Source organism: Alosa pseudoharengus, unplaced genomic scaffold, assembly GCF_046254945.1.
Source record: "Alosa pseudoharengus isolate Yale_2024_CS ecotype anadromous, Long Island Sound unplaced genomic scaffold, YU_APseudo_1.1 YU_APseudo_1.1_scf_21, whole genome shotgun sequence".
In the NCBI taxonomy this organism is placed as follows: Eukaryota; Metazoa; Chordata; class Actinopteri; order Clupeiformes; family Clupeidae; genus Alosa; species Alosa pseudoharengus.
The window spans coordinates 19,198,618-19,215,846 of NW_027468674.1; the positions used below are offsets into that span (position 1 = coordinate 19,198,618).

Genomic DNA, 17,229 nt, shown 5'->3' on the forward strand with positions numbered 1-17,229 from the left:
GTCATACCTGCACATAATCTGTGCATGATTGCATGTTGTCTTCTAACCAGTGTTCTTGGCCTATGTAGTTGTACTTTCTCTAAAGCAAGTGTATTGTTCTAATGTGCAATACTTGCAGTTTCGTCTTGACTAGAGTTGGTGTCATTTCACAGTGAATGCATTTTCATTCACACTTGGTGAATGTAGGTGAGTGGCGCAAATGCTGATGTGGTTTAGACAAGGAAACGCACAACCAGAAAGCCGGGTGATTTCCGGATACTTCTGATTCTCCTGTATTCCACAGGATATCCTACCGCAGCCACAGAGGGGAGAAAACACACTTCCTGTTTGTCAAAGTGTGTGTGTGTGTGTGTAATGTGGTGTAACCTTCTCCTTTTTTTCTCCCCCATCTCTTCTCCCACCCCCCCTCTTCACCTCTGTCCACCCCCCCACCCTGCGTGCGTTTGGTTGCCAGGGTGATGTGTGGATCTGTATGGAGCTGATGGACACGTCCCTGGACAAGTTCTACAAGCTGGTCATCGAGAAGCACATGACTATACCAGAGGACATCTTGGGCAAGATCGCCGTATCTGTAAGTGGAAGTGGTCCCTCGGGGGTGGGAGGGTTGAGAGATTGAGACCTGCATGCGTCAGCAGAGGAAACCACATGCGCTAAACACTCCAAAGCCCATCAACTAGTTTCACTTCAACTCACTCTGTATCTGTGTGAAACGGAGAGAGAGGGTCATTTTATTGAAGTGATGTGTGTGTCAGAGGAGGCTCCTTCATTGAGGAAAGGGAGGAACACCCTCCCTAAAATTTTAGAGAAAAATCAAAAATATATAAAGTGAATTACTAATCTGATAAATTACTGAACTCTTTGAATGAACAAAAAAAATTGTTCCCCTAGGTCAAAATGCCAACAGCACCCCCTATCGCAAAAATGACTATATGGAGGAGCTTCCTCCTCAAGCCCCTCATTGAAGTCCATTATAAACGCCTCAGACCCCAGCGGCTTGTGAATCGTGGTTTTCAATGGCAAGGGAGGAAGCTCCTCCGTTTGAGTGGGCGGGTCTAGCCAGAGGCTCTGGAATTTAGCGCCAACGGTGAACCAATGAGCAGCGAGCTGCTCTGCAAGAGCGTTATCTGCGGCCGGTCATACAGCGAAGAGTCTTTGTGTTGAACAAAAAGCTTGTTTTATTGCTTGTGACATAAAGAGTACAATGGAATCAGAGGACATTGTCCATCTTTTATACATTCAACTACAGTGCGAAGGTTAGGATCAAAGCAGCAGGAAGACCAGTTCCAAAATTCATAAAACAATATCATGTTACAAATAATCACATTCAAGGTATATTTTTTAAATGGTAAATAGTTACATGGTTTTATAAAACGTTCTATTTTTAGTATAATAAACTTTTCTGCAAATGTATTACATTGAGCAAAACCTCCAGACTTTCCATAATTTTGCACATCTGGAAAACAGTATTTCATAATTAGACCTACATATCTTTCCTGACTTCCCAGACCTACATTTAAATGTATTTACATGTATTAATTGAGCAGACACTATGATCCAAAGTGACTTATATATTTAAATTATATTACAAAGTCCATTGTCCCTGGAGCAATTTGGGATTAAGTGCCTTGCTCAAATGCACAATGATGGAAGCCAAGAATTGAACCCACAACTTTTCTGGCTACTGCATGCTAGCCTAGCTCCTTAGGTCAGACCACCCTTGAGAATGTCAGAACATCTTTTATAACACAACATTACCAGTTAAAATACTACATAGTACATACTGCTGCTTTAAATGTGTCTGGGTAGGCAGCCTACATACTCTATTGTTCACATATGCCACCAACACCATCACAACCTCACATTTGCCACCAACACCAATCAAGTGCATTTTCCTTCCTCCGTTATTTTTATAACCACCAGCCACCTGTGTGTGTGTGTGTGTGTGTGTGTGTGTGTGTGTGTGTGTGTGTGTGTGTGTGTGTGTGTGTGTGTGTGTGTGTGTGTGTGTGTGTGTGTGTGTGTGTGTGTGTGTGTGTGTGGTGGTGCTGCACATGTGCAGTCAATGCGTTTTCATAAATAGCCTATGTGTTTTCAGTGTCTGACAAGAGCAATGAATTATGTTAATACAACTAACTTCAGTTCATCTTAAAGAGAACGTTCACACCAAGTTTTCTGAGCTGGCAACAAAACACTGAAGTTGCAGGTGGAGATAGGCCTTGTACTTGAATTATTATGCAGTTAGCATTTTATGGTCTAAAATGACAAGGATATTGTTTATCGCAATATTTTCAAAAATGCATAGTGCAGCAAACAAATGTGTGTGTGTGTGAGCTAGGCAGAGAATACAAGTCTGTGTTTGACTTGAGTGAGCATTGAGCAAATTGGATTGTAAGTGTGTTACAGGCCGGCTACACCAGGCAGGTAACTAAAGATTTCATTCAGGTTCCATTTGCGGAGCGTATGCTGCAACAGTTAGCCTCCTGTATAATCAGTGGAACGGGCTACACTAGACGTGATAGTGAGGCGGACATTCAGAAAAATTAGACCAGTCTTCTAAAATTATTTTAAGTTCCGCAATCGGAGCCCTTCAATTGCACACCTGGTATAAACCAACAGTTATGCTGCGATCCAGTTGTCCAAAGGTCTCTTCTTACGAGTAGTAAGTTGACCGAAAAACAAGTTGCACAAAATTGCACGACGGCACACCCACCCTAAAGTCATCTGACGAGAATCGGTCCCGTACAAATCAAAGGACCCCCAGTTCACTGTGAGTTCTTACGACAAGGAAGTTACATAATTTCACAAGTTACGGGTTGTCACAACGTACAATAGGAATGCACGGTTAGCTCCGAGGGAACATGTATCTTTGTCCGACACTCTTGTTTGAGTCGTGTAGATTTTCTGTGTGTGAAATAGTGGAAAGACATACTGTTCATCTTCCAGACTTGTGCTTTCTAAAGCAGATGCACTCAAGTTCTCAGACCAACCCCCTCTGGCAATCTTCACACTCACATTTGCAGGTGGCAAGATGAGAGCTTGTTACAAAGAGACAAGGTTGCACCTAGAGAGGTGTGTGTGTGTGTGTGTGTCCTTGAGTACGATGTATTGAGACTTACTCAGGTAGTCTATCTATAGTTCACTATAAAGTTTTATACTTTTCTTTCTTTCTTTCTTTCTTTCTTGCTGTCTCTCTCAATCTCACAGGACGTGGAGTATTAAATGTGTTATTTTTCTTCCTCTGTAGATTGTGAAAGCATTGGAGCATCTCCACAGTAATCTGTCGGTCATCCACAGAGGTGGGAGCTGCCATCTTCTTTTCTCTCCTGTCTGCATCTCTCTCTCTCTGTCTCTCGTTTTCCTTTTGTAACAATGCAAGTACTTTTTTTATTAAAACATTAATTAAAAAAATCATGTCATTCTACATTTCCTTTCCCCCCCCCCCATTAAGACTTATGGTATTTTTTGAGGGCTTGTCTTTGCTGTTTTTTTTTTCTCTTTTTTTCTTTATTCCCATTTCTCCTCTTTTCTGCTCTTTCACTTCTTTTCTTCTTTTCACAACTCTTCCTTGTCAGCCCATTTTCTTTTGTCGCTGCCTGACTCACTCTACCCTACATTCTCTTCTTCTTCCTCCTCCAGACGTGAAGCCCTCCAATGTGCTCATCAACACCCAGGGCCAGGTGAAGATGTGTGACTTCGGCATCAGCGGCTACCTCGTAGACTCGGTGGCCAAGACCATGGACGCCGGCTGCAAGCCCTACATGGCGGTAAGATTCGTCCGTCCGTCCTGCCAGTGTCTGTTACACACAGGGTTGGGCACCGAAACACGGTTCTAATATGGCACCGGTGCCGACACAAACGGTAGTAACTGCATCGAATAACAACGTGGATTTCGGTGCCTCATTTCGGTGCTTAAATAGCGTTTTTTTTTATTTTTTTAATACGAGGCATCACTGCATGTCATGCGCCATCTCTAACGTCTTGCTCTGATAGCAACACATCCAGATACAGTTAGATGATAAACACTGGATGTATAAACCAGAGGGGTGCACCACATGAGTGGACAGTGTTTGACAGCTTGCGTGAGCCCAAGTAGCTTACTTTAAAGCGATATCGCGAGCTCCTGTCAAAATCTAGCAGTGGGCCTAACTACACACAAGCAAAAGGCTATGAAACAACATCAACAGTAGGCTAGCCTAGCCTATACGTTACACAATATCCTTGCTAATGCGCTAACTGACATTTATTTGAAATGTTATCAGCAAAGTTGTAAGGTGAAAACTTTATTTCACGGTGTGTTAAACAACATAATGGCATGATATTAATCTTTCATGTGCATGAGGTCCATATAGCATCACAATGAATATGAAGATCATGTTAAAAGTTAGCTGGCAAAAACAAATATGTAGGTTACATACCTGATGTCACTGAGCTGTCAAAGAGGCTACGAAACCATCTCTGTACGTTATCGCTAATTAAACTCAGCTGACTGGTGTTAGCGCATAGCCATAGTTGCTGTTAAAATGCCTTCTGCTGGGAATCTTAACACTTCAACACCGACATGTAGCCTAACATGTTCAAAACTACTGCGTGTTATGGGTTAAGACATACAATTTCTTGAAGCATTTGGCAACACACTGAATTAACTGGAAAGTAGAGTCCCTGTTAGATTAGCTTGCTTGCAAATGCCGTTGTCCATGACCTGGCAGTTTTATGGCAAGCGGTTTTAACATACCTTATGGCAAACCGCCTACACTGGGTAAACTTGAAAGCAGAGCTTACCATTGTGTGTGTGTGCATGCATGGCAAGCTGTTTTAACATTTAAATGTATTATTCATAGGAGCAATGAGATATTGATAGTAAATTGAATATAACAGTTCAATTTCATGTTCAAATTTGTCTCATCAATAAAAAAAAGCAATTCATGCTTTAGACCATTTTAATTTAAAATATTTTAAAAACAAAGTACCGGTTCAGGCACCGTTTCGGCACCGGCACCGTTTTAAAAGTATCGTTTTAGCACCGGTATCGGATAAACCCCAAACGATACCCAACCCTAGTTACACAAATATAGAAAACGTCATAAATAAATCGCATGGCAGTGTTTTATGCAAATAATTAGGGGTGTCACGATTCTCCAAATCCTCGATTCGATGTCATTTTCGATTTTAAAGTCACGATTCGATTCGATTTTCGATCTTTTTCAAATATTACTATTAATGCATTCCTTATATGTTATTTACTCTTTTTGGTCTTTTCCTTTTCTTTTTCGGGGGGCTTTTATTTTGAAACCGCTTTAAAACCGTTCCAACCGCGAGGTTGTAATGTAAACAGAACTAACATTAGGCTAAAACAGAGACGTGAACATATTGAAATGAAACAACACAGAATGTTAATTTGATTGTTTCAGCACATTCCGAAGAGACCCAAGGTTAGTGTTAATGGAATATGTAAATGTGCATTTTAAGCCTTAAAGTAACTTTGGACTGTAATTAGACCATCTTTTCACTTGCTAAGTTGAGTAGGCTAAGTTAGTTTTAATTGACGTGAATGAACGAATACTTCCACACCGGTGATTTCAAAGTAGCAAGAGGGGCTTTGATTTCGGTAGGTTGATGTATATTTTAACTGGCTGCAGCCTAAAATTAGAGGAGTGTTGACGCTGCAGTTCAGCACGTGCATGTGTGTTTGTGCGTCTTGGCATACATGGACGTGACATTGGGGGTGTGGCTGCATCGTCGATTCTACTTTTAAGTTCGAAGTTCGAGATTCAGATGTAATTTCGATCGATTTCGAAATAAAATCGAAATCGTGACACCCTTACAAATAATACAAAAACAAAGTGTGTATTGACCGCAATTGTGTATTCTATTTTAAAATACTTCATAGTGTCACAAAATATCTTTACAAGTGGTTCCCTGTGTCAAGCATTTTTGGGGAGCCTGCTAGTCTAAGGTTTGCGGTATTCATATTAAGTGGCCTTACATTGTACGATTTTGGAGTGATTTCACAGTCGGACAAAAATCGAGACGTGGCGTGCTTCCGTCAACTAGATTGTTGAGTGTAAGGTGTCAATCTTAGTGGTTTTAAGTCAGTCGGAGTCAGTCTTTTTCTAGTTTTGCCGTTACGACAGTATCAAACATATTATCGCAAGTCTTTTAGTGGTGGCTCATGCAAATAGTGACGTGAAGAATGTAAAGGCCAATAGTGACCTCGCTCCAACACCAAACAGGAAGGGGCAAAGTAGGCGACAGCTGTAGCCTATTCATGGGTTTCATCAAGTCCCTTGCCACAGGTGCATTAATCAAGCACCATGCAGTCTGAAGTGTTTCCCCTACTATGTATTTAGCAGAAGCGCAGCGCCACCGCTGGATTTTTAGCGCCACTGCAAAATTTTCACATGATCAGTAATGTCACGACATTTAGGCCTACATTGTAAAAGCACAACAGCCAACGTCATACATGAAATTGTTTTCTGAAAGTCATGAATAAATTCAGTGCATCAAATCCTGGCTTAGCCTCTCATTATTCAGGATATGTAGGCTACATAAAGGTTACCTTTCAGGCGATCCCTGCAGCAGCCCATATACGTTCTGAAGTAGCCTAGGTAGTAGCTTCGCTAACATTACGGCTACAGCCTAGCAGGTTCAACTAGCCTACATTTCTCGCGGAGTACTTGCCACACAGATGTCACAAAGCATATCAGGTGAACGAGTGAAATCTAAGCTTTCCAATGGAATGCTGTGATAAATAGGTTGCGAGAATATTAACATTGTACGTACATGAAATTGAATCATATTTGCATTCTGCACACAGCTCTATGCACCCATTGCTCTCTGTGAAATATCTGACGAATTCTTCCCTTATCACATTGCAAACCATGTATCACAATAAGCAGCAGACCTTACCGAATATGAGGATATAAAGAATGTCTCTGTACAGTAAGCGGTTCCTGAGTAATCCGGTTTTGAAATTGCAACACATTTCTGCATGGTCTCCAAGTTAGGGCAGGAATTATAACATATTCTAAAGTAGACAATTATTTCAGTACATTTTTGTAAATTGCTTAACCACAGAGTATCCCACCATCATGGTTCTTATATGGCCAGATTCCAGACAATCCCTCTTACACGGATATGAATATATATTTCTACTGGGATGTTTGACATCAATGCAATGCAATGCAATCTTATGTAAAGTCTGACATAAGACATGCAAATATACATGATATATCACATCATACTTTCCCAGATATGGGTAGCCCAGACAAAGAAGACAAGACCGTCCTGAAATAGGAAGATATAGCATCTATAGATGGCCATTACATTACAATTAGATTAACTAGCTGAACAACACAGGTGACCACTTCTGCATAATTTCATGGAGTGCTGAAATGTAGCCTACACTACACTGGTTGTGAACTTATTGCAGTATCGTCAGAAGTATTCCACCTGTGTGTGTATGGTTAAAATTCTGAAGTGCAAAATAGTTTAAGTTACAGCAGAAATATTTTCATCCATACATGTAGATAAAAAATAAGCAAGTCTAACCTCTGAATTTCTTTGCAAAGTGCACCAGATTGATGCATTTAAACGTTAAAATATTCAAATATTCCTGGGAGTGCATGCCCCCAGACCACCCAACCGTGGCTTGATTACAACTTTGTTCACAAAAAATTCTAGGGGAAACACTGGTCTGCATTCATATTCTAGGTGCTTGATTTTATACACCTGTGGCAAGGGACCTGATGAAACCCATGAATATGATCATTTGTTATTTTGTTTCTTATAAATTATTAGTCGTCTATTCCATGTGACTGAACAACTCTATATCGGTTAGGGACGTCACACATTAAACAATGCTGCAGAAACACGGAAATATGACTTTGATATGAATAGGCTGTCATTTGAGTTCCTGTTGATATTTAGTGCACGATGGGAAATAATTTAAAGGAATGTAGTTGCAGTCTTGTAATCAGTGACCCTGCAAGATCCCTAGTCGTTGCAAAATCATAGTCTTTGACTAGTCTGTGACTTAAAAACTCTGACTTGTCTTTTCATGTGAGAGGGTCTGAGACTGTAGTCTCTCAATTTTCTTTTTTCCAAATCTTTGCAAAGTCTTTCAGTGCAAGGAGGGCTTTAGCCTCAGAACTGTAGTGAGAGTAATTCTCAAGTTTAGCTTGAAAGAGCTCTCTAGTTGGACAGAGGACAGACATCGCTATAGGAAAACATGAGGGTAGTCACGAATACACATGCAATACCCACTAAAGGTCATCACACATTACACATAAGTACTATAAGATTCCTATAGTTCTTGTACGTCCCCTGTACGTTCTTCTGTGATTCTTTGTTGGTGGAAGGATTTATCTAATGCTCATCATTTTAGTGACAGTCTTGGTATCTTCAAAAAGCATCTAAAAGGCTCACTCACTTCCACGTCTGGCGCAATTGTTCTTTTTGCATTTTGTAGTCCACTTTGAGTCCATCCATGCACAGTCTGCCCCTTGTAGTTTAGTGGCAGTGCATACTTTTCCATGCGGTCAGAAACAATGTGAGCGTATTCAGATGTCCCCACATAGCCACGCGTACACCCTGAATGACAACAGTTACGTCACTCAAACCCTAACAAACCCTTGTGTGCTCACAAAATATAACAATGGTCAAAGAGCATTTACCTAATGACCCCTAAGTCCCTTTGGATGATAAAATGCACTGCTTCCTTCAATTCTAATGTAAAACCAGCAACTGGAGTTTAATCTGGATTCAGCTCGGCATAGCATACCGCTGTGGATTTGGGTAATGTTATTCTTACGTTGACTGAAACGGATTACTGAATGGAGCTTCCAGTTTGAATGGTCGTGGCATGGCAAATATGCTGTGCCCCTCTCTATTTGTCTGTAATCGGGAACAGACTGGCTTTTATGAGCCGCACACAGTGAGCCATTCACACACACACACACACACACACACACACACACACACACACGCACGCACGCGCACACTAAGCCACACATTCTCACACACATACACACACAAACACATTTGAATGTTGAACTTTAGGCTTTACAAGAAAGCACATTCATTAAGTCCAGGCCAAAGGATGTGTGTCATGCACAGAACGCACAATTGTGTATTTACACAATGTCCATTTACTTGAAGAACTTAAAGAAGTAAATGAGGAGAAAAATACTACGTACGTGTGTGTGTCTGTGTCTGTCTATGTATGTCTGTGTTAGGCCTGTCTCAATGACTATTTTTGTTGGATCAAATATTGTCCAGAAAATATTGTGATAAGAAACGTTCTCATTTTAGACCATTTTATGGGATTGATATAGACTAATGTCACTGTAACCACAGTAATGCAAGTACAAGGCCTCTTTCCATCTGCAGCTGCAGGTTTTTGTACCCAGTTTAGGATGTGATGGTAATGTTTCGGAAAACTAAAGTTAGTTGTATTACTGTGTTTCGTTGTCAGAGTGTTAACACAGACTATTTATGGAAAGATATCAACTACTACTCAAGAGAAGAGAAAAGTTCAAGAAGTTCAAGTTCAAGAAGTTCAAGAGAAGGCATAATATATTTACACAAATTATTCTTTTAGCAGGCACTTTAGCAGCACACATGCATACATGCACATATTAATTTGAGTGTTTTTGTCTCCTGGGATTAAAATTATGGGACACCTGATAAAAGCTCCATCAGAGAATTGCAGCTAATTAGATTACCAGCAACAGTATTTTAAACAAGGTAGCAATAGCTATTTAGATAAAGAACTAAGCCAGTTATGAAGTGGTAGAGAACTATTGAGACCTACACAAAATAATAGTTTAAGCCGAATGTAAACACAACAGTCCGGCAGTATTGACATAGACCGTACTAAAAAAATCATACTTAATTATTGTGACAGGCCTGTTCTGTGTATGTGTGAATGGGTGTGTTCGTCTGTACATGTGTCTGTATGGATTCATTGCATTTGTGTATGGGTGTGTATATTTGCATAATGAACTAGCAATGTGTGAAGCACTCGTATGAATCCTGTCACCTTTGCTATCCTCACAGCCTGAGAGAATCAACCCGGAGACCAATCAAAAAGGCTACAACGTCAAGTCTGACATCTGGAGTTTAGGAATCACTATGGTGGGTTAATCATCTTATTTGTGTGTGTGTGTGTGTGATTCAAAGAAAGTGAGATATTCATAATCTCTAAGGAACCAAGTATATCAATGGGACATGTTGACCCCTTTTAGTCTGTTTTATTTATGAGCTGTTTATGATGTCTCGCGACTAGTTATGTTTCCCCCATTTTCCCATTATGACGGCAGCCAAGTTGAAAGTTTGACCTCAGCCTTCAAATGATTCTTTGTGTGGTGGTGGCACATTCAGTGCTTGCAGTCACCAAACTATTCCCAGGTTACATAAGTGTTAAGTGCTACTCTTTCTCTGTGTGTGTGTGCAGTCCTCTCCCTTTTCTGAGATGAGAGAGAATGTTGTTCTATTCACACAGAATTCCTCAGTTCTCATGGTCAAAATGTCCCCCAGCGAACCTAACAGTGTTGGAGCATTTCTAACAGCAGACATGTTGATCCACTTTTTTATTTATTTATTTATTATTTTTTTTATTTTCCCCCACATGAATCATACCATTTTTAGGTCTTACCTAAACTTAGATCTAAGCTTGGCAGGCCTGTTATATCTTTTTATATCTTGCATCTTAGGGGAATTTATGCCGGATATACAGTAAAAGGGAAGATATGAATTTAACTTGTTAATGTAAAACAGTATCCACTTTGTTTATCATGTGGTAAATCTGATTATTGGTATTTGAATTGTGTATGATGAACTTGGATATATTGTATGAAATCTTTGGTGTAGAAGGAGAATATCTCCCCAAAGCTTCTCATATGGCTGCATTGGTGAACTCTAGTGGCCCTGCGCAGAATTGTCCCACAGTCACTCAAGGTTTTATTTTTTGACAGCGTGCTGGTTGTAGATGTGGTTGGTTAGCCTTTTACTGTTTCTGTTGTTTACTGTAAAACATCTTTATGCGTGGAAAATATATTAAACTGACTCTTTTTGTGTGTGTGTGTGGTGTGTCTGTCTGTGTGTCTGTCTGTCTGTCGGTCAGATTGAGCTGGCGATCCTGCGTTTCCCGTACGACTCGTGGGGCACGCCCTTCCAGCAGCTGAAGCAGGTGGTGGAGGAGCCGTCCCCCCAGTTGCCCCCAGACAAGTTCTCCCCCGAGTTCGTGGACTTCTCCTCCCTGTGGTGGGTGTTCTCCTGATGTCTCACGCCACCTCCATTCCTCTTCCTCTTCTCTCCTTTTTCTTCTCTTCTCACTCCCTCTCTCTCTTCTTTGACTGACACACATACATATGTAACAGAGGTCGTAATTCGTCCGCCGCTCACGGCCCTCGATCCCGCCACCTCCACACACACCGGCATGGGAGTCAAACGCTCTAACCACTGAGCTAAAAGCCCAGGCTCCCAACTCAGCGGTTAGAAGCATTCTTAAGGTTAGGGGTGTGAGGATTTACACAAGCAACTAGCATGCTAGCTCAGTTCAACTCCATCACACACACACACACACACACACACAAACACACACAAACACAGAGGATCATCAGGACTTGCGTTTTGTTTTTCGTGTTCACGTGTGTGTGTGTGTGTGTGTGTGTGTCATAAGCAAGCTGTATGTGGCAATAAAAAATCCTAATGAAATGACTTGAGATGACTAAAGATGATCACGCAACAGCTTGTACAGGAGTGTCTTGTGCTGCTTGCCCAACTGTGAACAATATTGATATGATCTAAATTAGATCAAGCATCTTTCAACACAAGTTCACTAGGTTCTGAATAGTCACTGTGAGGCAAGAAAAGGCTTTTGTAATTCTTACACTGCTGATTGTAGTTAGTTATCCCCCATTTCATATAATTATACTATTCTATTTGATTAAAGGTGTCTTTCAAACGTCAGTATGGGCAGATTTGATCACAGTTTGTCACGGTTGATGAATTAATAGCCTAATGTTAACCGCGAGTAGGCCTAGTGTTCGCGAGTAGAGACCCAGCTGTTTTCTAACTCCACCTAAGGCTCTTATGCATGTTGCTAACTGCTGATAACTTTACCTAGCGAATTTTTATCTCTACAATTGACTTTGTTGTGATCAGAACAAACTAGTTAATTTGCATGCATGAGTAGCCTATTGAACTTTAATTTGTGGTGTTGATAATGCTAACCTTTAGTGAACACCAAGCTTAACTCATTCTGAGCTGCAACAATTCTGATTCAAGTAGCCAAGACTACAGAAGGGCATCTCCGTTTGTGTGTGTGTGTGTGTGTTTGTGTGTGTGTGTGTGAGCGTAAGCGTGTGAGAGCGAGAGCGGGACAAGGAGAGGCTATGTGAGTTTTTTGCCGCTGCACGTAACCTAACTAACGAAAGAAGACCATATATTCGTGAAATAGCAATAAAATAGAAACGTAATAGCCTATGTGGTGGACATACTAGAGGGGTCACCACCCCCCGGCGCCGGCTCTGAGTATGGGCAAGCTATCTGTAATACAACGAGCACTGTAGATGGATAGATTTAAGTACTTTGAGAGTGTGTGTTTTCTCCTGAAACTTCCCTCAAACTTTTACTGCTAATATTCACAATCTCTGGGCACTTGCGGACCAGTTAATCATTTAGAATAAGCCCTTTAGCAGTGCTATTTGTTCTCACTGATTGGTTTCTTCGGCAACCTCTTGGGCGCACGAATCAGCTGGTCTCTTTTCATGTGCTTTCAGTAATTCACTTTTCAAGAACACTTCAGTGCTCAATTTACAGTAAGCTCCCCCTACGGTCAACTTCCCATTCTGCAATCATCCAATGATTGCGTAATTGTTATTCGTTGTGTGACCAAAAAGTGACTTTCTCTGTGAAACCGCATTGCTCCAAGCCAAATCACAAGTTTTCTGCTACAGTTATGTCTCCTTAGGGTTAGCAAGATAACTGAGTGTGGGCTCTGAGGAAAGGTTGATGAGTTTGCCGATTGGTAAGACCACTGTCGGCTGGTGTGAGATTGTATGCGTTCTGGCGGCAGGTGGACCTTGTCACTTTGGTAAACGGTTGTGAGTCAGAGCTGTCAGTCACTGTAGCATCACCCTGTAGATCACCCCCCACCACACACACACACACACACACACACACACACACACTCACACGCACGTGTGTGTGCATGGCTCATCTCTGCAGGATTTTGCCAAGTAGGTTGCTTGACCCTATTGTCTGGCCATGGAGCAGACCTTGGAAACGTACAGCCAAGATGTTTTCATTAATTGTCTGCTTCCATGAGTCATGATTCATAGGTGACGTCTGCAGGATGTCCATGCAGCCTCATCCATCTGTCTGGATACGTGCTGGTTTATACTTAATGATGGCAATACTAAATCTCATATGATCCATCACAGAGAAATAATGACGTGTTTGACATGTGTGATTTTGAATTATGAATGGTAACTTTCAAATGCGACAAACTGTTCATTGTAAATGTAAATTGTGTATGATATTACTCCCCTGCACACACACACACACACACACACACACACACAATATAGGGAAGGAAGGACATGATGTCTTTTCCTCACGTGGAATCATCAGGAGTGGAGTTTGTGCCGGAATTGCCGGAAAAATTGCCGGAGTGCCGGAATTACGATCTTTTTGGGAATAGCTAAAAAAAAAACGTTGACAAAGAGATGAATCTGCCTTTCCTGTTGGCCAGATAGGGCCATCCGTGTCTGCTGCTGTTTAGTGATTGGCCAGATAGTGCCATCCGTGTCTGCTGCTGTTTAGTGATTGGTCAGATAGTGCCATCCGTGTCTGCTGCTGTTTAGTGATTGGCCAGATAGGAGCATCAGTGTCTGATTGGCCAGATAGGACCATCAGTGTCTGCTGCTGTTTAGTGATTGGCAAGATAGTGCCATCAGTGTCTGATTGGCCAGATAGGACTATCAGTGTCTGCTGCTGTTTAGTGATTGGCAAGATAGTGCCATCAGTGTCTGATTGGCCAGATAGGACCATCAGTGTCTGCTGCTGTTTAGTGATTGGCAAGATAGTGCCATCAGTGTCTGATTGGCCAGATAGGACCATCAGTGTCTGCTGCTGTTTAGTGATTGGCAAGATAGTGCCATCAGTGTCTGATTGGCCAGATAGGACCATCAGTGTCTGCTGCTGTTTAGTGATGGCTTGTGTTGTTTCCTCTCCATGTCTCTCATTCACTCAGCTTGAAGAAGAATTCCAAAGAGCGGCCAAACTACACAGAACTCATGGTAAGTGCAAACGAGCATAATTTATTTGTGTTTGTGTTTGTGTTTGTGTTTGTTTGTGTGTGTGTGTGTGTGTGTGTGTGTGTGTGTGTGTGTGTGTGTGTGTGTGCGCGTGTGTCCATGCTCAGTTATATATATTAAAGTAGGCATCTCAGCCCACTATACTGCACCTCTACAAATTGGCCACTAGATGGCAGACATAACCCAACAGTTGTCTCAATAAAGTCTGACATATTAATATGTACATTAGTACATGCATCTATAGTCAACATTTGATATTAGTTATACTAATAATACTAAGGATAAAATAACACTTGATGATGGAAATTAATTCATGACTAAGATATATTTTATAAAAGGTGTACAGAACATTATGTTAACTGTCACTGTCAACTTTGTACTCAGTATGACTCATTTGAACGATTATCCTGCTTTTCTGTGTCTTTTCAACAAAAGTTGCTTTCAGTGTGTCAGATGCTCAGTGTCAGTGTGTGTTTTGTGTAATTCATCTGTGATGACTCCTATTTCTCATGCTCTCACAGCAACATCCCTTTTTCACCTCTCACGAATCCAAAGAGACTGATGTGGCCAGCTTTGTCAAGGTCATCCTCGGCGACTGAGAGGGTCGACCCCCCCCCCCCCACCCCCCCCCCATCCGATCCGGGCTGACTCAAGTGCCCCCCTCACCCCCCTCACCCCACCGCCTCCTACTCCCTCCCCCAACCCCCACCCCCCTTCAATGCCCCCTCCCCAATGCTCCTGCCTGCCTGCCCGCCCCTCCCCTTTCGCCCTCCCTACAATTGCACGATGCAGGTGGTACTGCCCCCTCCCAACGGTCCAGTCGACAGAGAAGTAATGACGCCGCCGATCCCAAAGCTTGACAACATGCAGGACGGAGGAAGGGGAGAGACTTTGGACTGGTCAGAGGAGACGGATGCCCACCTTAGCCAATGGGAGACGGGAGAAGGGTGGGGGGTGGGGGGTGGGTCACTGAAACACACTTATAAGTGAGAGGCGGGGAGGGGCCAGGCCATGTGTTGGAGATTGTGTGTGTGAGTGTGAGTGCCTACATGCCGTTTTTTTGCGTGTGTAAAAGAGTGAGTGAGTGCATAAATGTATTCATTCATGTATGTGTGTAACAGTGTGTGTGTAAGTTGGTGTTTGATGGAGCGAAAACGAGCATGTTTGTGGGTGTTCTGGTGTGTGGCAGGGAAGGTGTCACTCTCCCACTATAGCTTGATGTTATCTGAATTAATCCAGTCCAACCTCCTAAGCACACCCTATCAAGAAGAATACTCATTTAGCATCTGTTGATGCGCTGTTTATCTGTTGTTGATCTGTTTAGAGAGAGATGCAGGTGTGTGTGTGTGTGTGTTCGTTCGTTAATATTTGTGTTGTGTGCTTGAGCAAGTCATTTCAAATGCGTGATGTACACACTATCACCTTGGTCATCAGGCTGTTTTCAGTTCAGTTGTAACAAGCAAGATAAACAACAACAAAAAGAAAATCAAATAAAAAAGATTGAGAAGAAATACAGACGGATGTCTGAAAGTACCATAGATATATTTATATATGATCTAAATGTGTATAGGTAACGTTATACTCCTACAAGTATTTCAATGGTTTACTTATGGAATGCATGAAGAGAATCTAGTGTTGGTTTCTGGACAGAAAGGGCAAAGAGCAGCAGGCTATGCCTAAGGGGCTTTCAGCGTCTGACTTCACTTATCCTCCTATGATGTGTGTGAGTAGGTGTAAGTGTGTATGCGTGTGTGTGTGTGTGTGTGTGTGTCAGAGAGAGAGAGATAGAGAGAATGGGGGGAAACCGAGAGAATCCACTGTATACTTTTGAGATCCAGCATTGCATTTTGTGTGTGTATGTGTTTGCGTGTATTTTTTTTTAGTGAGCTTTCATGTTTGCCTTTGGAAATCTAGCGGGATGGGATGGGCAGGGTGTGTGTGTGGGGGGGGGGGGGGGGGGGATGGGGGGGTTGCACCTAGACCTGCTGCTTTTATCCAAATTCTTTGTTCTGAGCCATGCAAGAGACTCCTCGCTCTACGTTTAACTATAGTGCAAACTGGAAATCATCAGAACAGAATTATTATTATGACTATTATTATTATTATTATTATTATTATATTATTACTTTAACATATTTTCTCTCTGAGGTGTTCTGCAGTTTCTGTATTTATTGTAACTGCTGTTTTCCCTTTTTGAAAACTTGACATTTTTCTTCTTATTTTTAAACTTTGTATGAGTGTGAGTGTGTGTGTGTGTGTGTGTGTGTGTGTGTGTGTGTGTGTGTGGGTGAGTGTGTATTGTGTTTATTTTTGTGTCTGTGTGCCCTGTATCTGTTCTGACACACACACACACTGGTTATACTTCTCTGAAAGCCTCACTGTGACTCTCACTAGCCTGATTTGTGCCTCTTTATAGAACATTAAAAAAAAACTACAAAACTCAAAACCACCTTGTCACCGAGGTTTGCTTTGAGCTTCCATCTCAATGGGAACTGTGGTGTTCTATCAGCAACAAGTAGGTGTAAGGTTCGGTTAACTTATTTTCATGGGTCAGGGAAATCGTTCTCAGAAAAGCTATTGTTTAGTCTGGTCACCACTGAAGAGTCTCTCCATCCGGAGAAAGAAGAAAGGTTTGCCTTTTTAAACAAAGTGGGAGATTTATTTCAGAGCTTCATAACTTCATGCGCTAACATGAAAGATGAGCTCCTTCATAAGGCTTTTAGTATGACCGTTTAGTATGACAACAAAAACACATTACATTTATCCCAATTTTACAGTGAGGATGTGGAAGCTCACTTTAACCACCACCAATGGCTTACAGTGTTATTAAGATTATTCCAAACTAAATGATAGTTACAGTTATCATGGTAATAATTATCATGATAACTAATGAACTACAGTTTTACCT

At 41.6% G+C, this 17,229-nt stretch overlaps 1 protein-coding gene across 2 annotated transcripts in view; it reads left to right on the forward strand.

The window, feature by feature from the left end:
• The window catches only part of map2k6 (mitogen-activated protein kinase kinase 6), a 30,811-nt gene extending 15,875 nt beyond the window's left edge, over positions 1-14,936 (forward strand). For both annotated transcript variants that reach the window (XM_076298065.1, XM_076298066.1), the window contains exons 6-12: positions 455-571; positions 3,245-3,296; positions 3,637-3,764; positions 10,057-10,134; positions 11,123-11,262; positions 14,258-14,303; positions 14,843-14,936. In XM_076298065.1, the coding sequence (XP_076154180.1) occupies positions 455-571; positions 3,245-3,296; positions 3,637-3,764; positions 10,057-10,134; positions 11,123-11,262; positions 14,258-14,303; positions 14,843-14,920 (639 nt within the window). In that variant the 3' untranslated portion in view covers positions 14,921-14,936. The remainder of the gene's footprint in view (positions 1-454; positions 572-3,244; positions 3,297-3,636; positions 3,765-10,056; positions 10,135-11,122; positions 11,263-14,257; positions 14,304-14,842) is intronic.
• The last annotated feature ends 2,293 nt before the right edge of the window (positions 14,937-17,229 follow it).